The sequence below is a fragment of the Herpailurus yagouaroundi genome, unplaced genomic scaffold (assembly GCF_014898765.1).
Source record: "Herpailurus yagouaroundi ecotype Mexico unplaced genomic scaffold, PumYag 29, whole genome shotgun sequence".
Taxonomy (NCBI): domain Eukaryota; kingdom Metazoa; phylum Chordata; class Mammalia; order Carnivora; family Felidae; genus Herpailurus; species Herpailurus yagouaroundi.
In genome coordinates, this window is record NW_024412377.1 from 116079421 (window position 1) to 116086473 (window position 7053).

At 38.5% G+C, this 7053-nt stretch overlaps 1 protein-coding gene across 8 annotated transcripts in view; it reads right to left on the bottom strand.

The window, feature by feature from the left end:
• DDX4 (DEAD-box helicase 4) overlaps positions 1 to 4646 on the bottom strand; it is an 85570-nt gene extending 80924 nt beyond the window's left edge. For 7 of the 8 annotated variants that reach the window (XM_040453092.1, XM_040453098.1, XM_040453068.1 and 4 more), the window contains exons 1-2: positions 4534 to 4646; positions 3676 to 3771 (exon numbers count right to left, since the gene is read on the bottom strand). In XM_040453092.1, coding sequence (XP_040309026.1) covers positions 3676 to 3747 — 72 coding nt within the window. In that variant the 5' untranslated portion in view covers positions 3748 to 3771; positions 4534 to 4646. The remainder of the gene's footprint in view (positions 1 to 3675; positions 3772 to 4533) is intronic. The other variant, XM_040453109.1, reaches the window with a different exon arrangement.
• Between the last annotated feature and the right edge of the window lie 2407 nt (positions 4647 to 7053).

Here is a 7053-nt window from a genome sequence, read left to right on the forward strand (position 1 = left end):
CATAAGAGACTGTTAAAAACTGAGAACAAACTGAGGGTTGATGGGGGGTGGGAGGGAGGGGAGGGTGGGTGATGGGTATTGAGGAGGGCACCTTTTGGGATGAGCACTGGGTGTTGTATGGAAACCAATTTGACAATAAATTTCATATATATTAAAAAAAATGTGAAAAAAAAAATTGTTTAGATTTTGATTATGAGTCATCAGAACTCCTTCCTCCAAGCCTGCCACTTTTATCTGGATGGCCATTTCATTTGGATGACCATTTTGATCAGCTTCCACAAGTTGCTCTTATTTACCATATAATAATATCCCGGCTTTCTAGTAGAAGACACAATATCCTCCTACATCTCAGTGATAATTATAGGCAGAAATTGCTCAAAATCTTCTTAAGGTTCTAGCAGTTCAGCTTCCTTAGGTCTGCAAATACAATGATGTTCAAGGGCCATATTTTTTCTCGCTACTTCAGAATCATAGTATGAACAGAGAAGCCCCGAACTTTATTTTCTTACCTAATTATTACAAACTTTGCTACTACTACTTAACAAAATTTTATTGTGGATGGGCCAATTATCTCACACTATTTCTACTTTAATCACAAGAGTATTTGACTTCTGAAATGTGCCACCAAAAAGGCAGATAGATGGAAGCAATCACTATGTAGACCTACTCCCATGGTCCTCTAACAAGAAGCATTCATTACACAGCTAGTAAGCAAATCCAATACCCTGTTACATTCACCATACTCACCACTCCAAAACTCATTCCAACAAGCTTACATGAAATATGCAAATGCCTAACAATTAAGATGTCTGGACTACATAATTGCTGCATTATCAAATTCTTCCTAACCTCACATCTTTCACTGGTCTATACCCAAGTAGTACACTTCCCAGTGGCCTATCAGTACAAAATCATATAAGAATGGGTAAATATTAAATCTCCAAATAAAAATCCTAGAAAGTTTTCATAAAAGGCTGATCACATATTGTTTAAGATGAGATTAAGCCAAGACAGCTGCAGGGTGAAGACAAATTCTAAAAAACAAAAAGCCCAGCTGTCTCTTAAAATAGAAATTCAGGGGGCCACCTGAGTGGCTCAGTTAAGCATCTGACTCTTGATTTCGGCTCAGTACATAATCTCCAGCAGTATGTGAGTTTGAACCCCTTGTCAGGCTCTGCACTGACAGTATGGAGCCTGCTTGGGATTCTCTCTCCAGACCTCCCACTCACGCTCTCTCTCTCTCAACATCAATAAACTTAAAAAAAATTAAAATAGAAATTCAGAACCACCAATCAAAATGGTGCCTTTAAATGAAACTAGGCAAAATAAAAGACTTCAGATCTCTCCCACATGTATATATCATGTAATCATCCTCACTTTCTCACTTTTTATTTAACCAAAGCAGACAAAGGCATTGATTGCACCACGTTCCTCCAAGTCAACTAGGCCAGATAGCTAATTGCTCAACAGCATCAGGAATTAAGTTTGCAGACAGATACAAAAAATTTACAAATTGGCCCCACATAAATATTAAGAATCATAAGGTAAAGTTAGTATTAACATTTAATTTAGTATTCTTAATATTAAACAAGGTATGTTACTAAATAGCACAAATATTTCCAAAAAGGTAAGTCTGAAAGATCTGACAGTCAACCACCCTCAATTTCAGACAGCCTATGCAAAAAACAAGTACAACATGATTGAGTCTAATGTACTATTTAAAGAATGCTTAATGAAGAAAAAAATCTCAGACTAAGAAGAAACAAAATTAAATGACTAAGTTCAAGTGAAAAAGTCTGTATCTGTGAACTAAACTTTGTAATATAATAAATTTACTGAGAACCGCGGTAAAAAGAACCATAAAATATCCTTTAAGTAATTCCATTTTTTAAAAAATACTCCCAAATTAAAATATATATATATTTAAGCTGTAGATATTCATGACAACATTACAGTGAAAAGCTAACATCTTAAATTCCCACCAACAGAAAATCAATTATATTACAGTAGATCCATTCCTTGAAGTACTATGCAACCTTAAGAAATTATGTTTAGGAAGTTAGTAGTAATATGGAATAGTGCTCAAGAGTGAAAAGGCTGGAATCAAAAATATTATTATGTACTGTCATTTGGGGGGGAAAGAAAATTTAATAAAAATTTATAAGAGTGTGCTAATAAACATGATTGTTAAGTACTTTTTCCTCCTCTTTTCCCAATATTGTAAAAAAAAATTTTTTTTTTTTTATGATAGGCACAGGACTATAAAAAAAAAGTATCACACAAAAGATGTCTTTCTCAAGTAAGCTCCAAAAAAAAAAAAAAAAAAAAACACGATAAATTCAGATTAAGATCTTGAGTATTTTGACACCCTCACCCAAAAATCTTCAGTATTTTGAAATAAAGTTTATATATAAATCAAATCCAACTAAGAGAAATAAAGGATTACATATATTTTTATGTGATAGAACTTCCATTAAGATATCTCTCGAAATAACGAAGTGTTTGTAAAAAGTGACCAACATAAATGCAAACTGGAAATTCCAGAAAAAAAGAATATAGTGGTGCCTAAGTGGCTCAGTCATTTAAGCAACTGACTATTGGTTTTGGCTCAGGTCATGATCTCAAGGTTTTGTGGGTTTGAGCCCCTCAGCGGGCTCCATGCTGACAGCGCAGAGTCTGCTTGGAATTCTGATTCCCTCTCTCTCTGCCCCTTCCCTGCTCATGATGTTTCTGTCTCTCTCAAAGTGAACACATGAACTTCAAAAAAAAAAAAAAAAAAAAGAAAAGAATACCAACTTTTGAGACATTTTCAAATAAAAACACTTGTGCAAAAACAATCCTTTAAAATATATTAACTTCTAGGGGCACATGGGTAGCTCAGTCAGTTAAACATCCGATTTCGACTCAGGTCATGATCTTAGCTTAGGCCATGATCTCATGGTTCGTGAGTTCGAGCCCCATGTTGGCAATTCAAAGCCTGGAGCCTGCTTCGGATTCTATTTCCCGCCCTCTCTCCCTCTGTCCTTCCCCAGCTCACACTATGTCTCTCTCTCTCTCTCTCTCAAAAATGAACATTAAAAATATATATATTAACTTCTAAAGTAGAGTGTTTTTTTTTTAAGTCAACTTTCAAATCAGAACTGAAACCCAAAAAGCTATTCCAAGTCCTGTTCTTTTGAATTACAATATAACTCTCCAAATGCCACTAAGGAAAAAGATCTGATGATTTGCACATTTGAAGAGCCAAGTGATGACACCATCTCAACCAGCCTAACATACTCATCCTACTTGTAGGAAACCAATTTATAGAATTCAAAATATCACCCAACACCAAACTGTATTTTTCAGTTTTCAATACAAGTGTCTGTCAAACATGTTCAACCATATTTGTACCAGCCTGCTTCCACCCACAGTAAGGCCTCAATCACTGACATTTAAATTGTCAATATCACTACACATATTTTAGTTAATTATCAAATTACCTCATACTATTTTATTCCATTTGAGGCTTAGAGTGCCTCCTCTTCATTGCCCCTAAGGCAGTTAATAACAATCAGATGGAGGTAAGCACAGCACACTCCACCGGACTGTAATCTAGAACTTTCCTACCACAGTGATTTTCAACTTCAATAAAATCTGTAGTGTTTAATAACCACAAACTTTAAATTTTACTACCTTCTCAAATACAGGAACATAGGAAGACATATGAGGTTTGATTATTTCCGCTTCCCAATCTTCATCTCCCATGGTGGCTTCCAGTTCTATTTTTATCTAAATTTTTTTAAAAAAACGTACATTTGGCCTCTATTAGATCAGAATCATATACTTAACAACATGAACTGTCACAATTTCACATACACCTCCCAAAACTACTGAACTAGCTGCTGATCTTCCCCAAAGATCCCCTTATTTTTTATCTTTAAAAATGAGTTGAACTACTTAACCACTCTTGCAACCACAATGTCCCTACTGGGCCTTTCTCCAAAATCTGTTTACTGACTTTATCCTCTCCTTTCAAGGGTCTCCCAAACAGCTTACTGGATATTAAGGGTAAGGGAAATTTCTCAACTACTACTCCATGTTTCTCTCTTTGCACACCTCCCTTCAAAAGTAAAGATGTTTGGTTTGTAGGTTTTGATAGTTTACTGGGAGAGAGGGAGCCAGGGCCAAGGCCTTCAAGCTTGGCGGGGTAGGGGTCACTAGTTAGGTGGCCCAAATCCTTTCAACAATGGACAACTAGTTACTCTAAGGGGCATTTGTACACAAATGGTACTACAGCCACTCTTGTTCGGATAAAACGCCACACACAAGCTGGGCAAAGATGCTTCTTTACCTCCTCTACAGGCCTCTTCGCCCTACAGGCGTCAGCCGGGCTTTAAGACCTACACTGGCAAGTAAAGAAAAAGCCCCAAAGGACGGCTCCAACGCCCACCTGCCCCATCCGTTCTTCCTCTAGCCTAAACTCCCACTACCGGGAAACCCACAGGGGCCAACAGAGACCCGCGCCAGGAAGAAAGTCGCCAGGCCACTCACCTCCCCGCTGCTTGCTCTCCCGGGGTCCTCTCAGGGGGCGACGCCGCTTAAACGGCTGCACGTGCAGGACGCTGCTGATTGCGTCAGGTGCGCAGCTTCAACAACAAATGGCACCAGGCGACGAGTGCCTCCAGCCAATCAGCGCTCAGACCACCGGCGTTACCCCGCCCCATCTCCAGCCGTGCGTTCCCTATTTGCTCGCATTTGAGGTCGCTAAAGCCAGACCTGCTCTCTTCTTCACACAGTGGCCCGTTAGGCCTGGGGGTATAAGGCTGGCCGTGAACCACTTGTCTCTAGATTCTTGGGGCGGGGGTGGTCCTCAATGTGGAGATGCCCTAGATTTTCTCTGTGCAAGCCAAAGATGCACAGCCCCTTTTTACAATACCAAATATGTCCACCCCCCTTTTTATAATACCAAAAATAAAAGGGAAGATGAGTAATGCCCTGCCTCCAACCTCTTTGACTTGATCTTCCTGTTTTCTTGCTGTAGTCCCTGGCCGTTGGTCCCTCGGTTCTTTATTTCTGAGGTGCTTGCTTCACAACTGGGGATTCCTGCTGCCTCAGCATGTGGCTAAGGACTGTGGAGCTGGCACGTTTCCGTTTCCTCCCCATGACAGCTAGGATGAGGCTCTGTCCTGCCTCATCCAGGATGCTGTAAAAAAAAAAAAAAAAAGTTAACCTTTCCTATAGAGTTGAAGGTGCTTCTCTTCAGGAAAGAGATGCCCTCTGATGCAGAAGGAAGGAAATTGTGCTGGATAGGTTCATTCATCAAGGCTTGGATTTGTGGCCCACCAATTCGTATCCCTAGGGGTACTAGCCAAACCTAAGAGTGACCAAGGATCATTCCCATGCTTAATGCTCTGACCAATCAGATATTCTTGTTTTGCCTCACAAAAAAGTAAAGGAAATTTCTCAATATTTTCCCTTCAACCAAAAAGTATAACAACCAACTGCTTTAGAAGTATTGTTTCCATTTTTTATTTTCGTGATAGTCTGACACTCGGGCATAGAGGATTAGGCACTTTGCGGGTTGAACTTCTTTCATCTTTACAACCACGATTATTGTTTCTGTGTCTTCATCAAGAATATGTCATTATTTATCTAGTTAGCACTATTTTCAACGTGAATTGTTTTTAAAAGATTATTGTTAACAAAGATCAGGGGCACCTGGGTGGCTCAGTCAGTTAAGCATCCGGCTTCAGCACAGGTCATGATCTCATGGTTTCTGGGTTTGAGACTCCTATCAGGCTCTGTGCTGACAGCTCAGATCCTGGAGCCTGCTTCAAAACACAAAGCACAAAGATCAAGCCAGAATATATTTTAACTGTCATTTTTAATAATCTCTATTTTTTAATGTTTATTTATTTATTTTGAGAGGGGGAGGGCAGAGAGAGAAGGAGAGAGAAAATCCCAAGCAAGCTCCACACTCAGCATGCAGCCTGACTCAGTGCTTGATCTCACAACCACAAGATCATGACCTGAGCAGAAATCAAGAGTCAGACACTTAAACAACTGAGCGACTCAGGCACCCCAACAATTTCTAATTTTAAACTGGATTTTCACACCATGCCCTTTAAGAGGCAAGTACCTTAAATTGCTGCGCGTGTATGGGAGAGCCACCAATACTCCTGGCATTCTGAATCTGTAAACAGGGGTCCTTGAGGTATTTTAACTCACTTTGAATTGAATGTTATTCTTTCAAAACTTTTTGTGTCATGGGAAAATATTAAGTGAAAAGAGTAAGGTATTAAATTGTGTAGATGAATGATAACCAAGTAGATTCTGTTTTACATATAGAAAACTTGGACATATTTTCTAAAATAATTTTTTTCAGAACAGAGTTAAAGAAAATAACTTTTTAAAATTTGTATGTTGTTGACACACACTGTTACATTAGTTTCAGATGTACAGCATAGTGATTCAACAAGTTTATACATTACGCTATGTTCACCACATAGCTATTCTCTGTCACCATAGGTCCCTATTACTATATCATTGACTATATTCCTTATCCTGTGCCTTTAATTCCTGTGACTTATTCATTCCATAGCTGGAAACCTGTTATAGCCCATTCCCTTTTACCCCTTTGGCTCATCTCCCTAACCCCTTCCTTTATGGCAACCATCAGTTTCTTCTCTGTATTTATAGATCTGATATTGCTTTTTTTTACTTTTTAGAGTCTACATAGGACTGAAATCAAAAGTAGATGACATGTAGATGATACATAAAGACCAATACAATATTTGTCTTTCTCAATCTGACTTATTTCACTTACCATAATACTATCTAGGTCTATCCATGTTGGGTCAGATGCCACAATCTCATCCTTTTTCGTAGCTAGGTAATATTCCATTGTGCATCTATACCATATCTTTCTTATCCATTTGTCTATCATTGGACACTTAGGTTGTTTCCATATCTTGGCTACTTTAATAATGCTGCAATAAACAGAGAGGTGCATACATCTTTATGAATTAGTGTTTTCATTTTTTCTGGGTTAAAGAAAACACTTAGTCAACA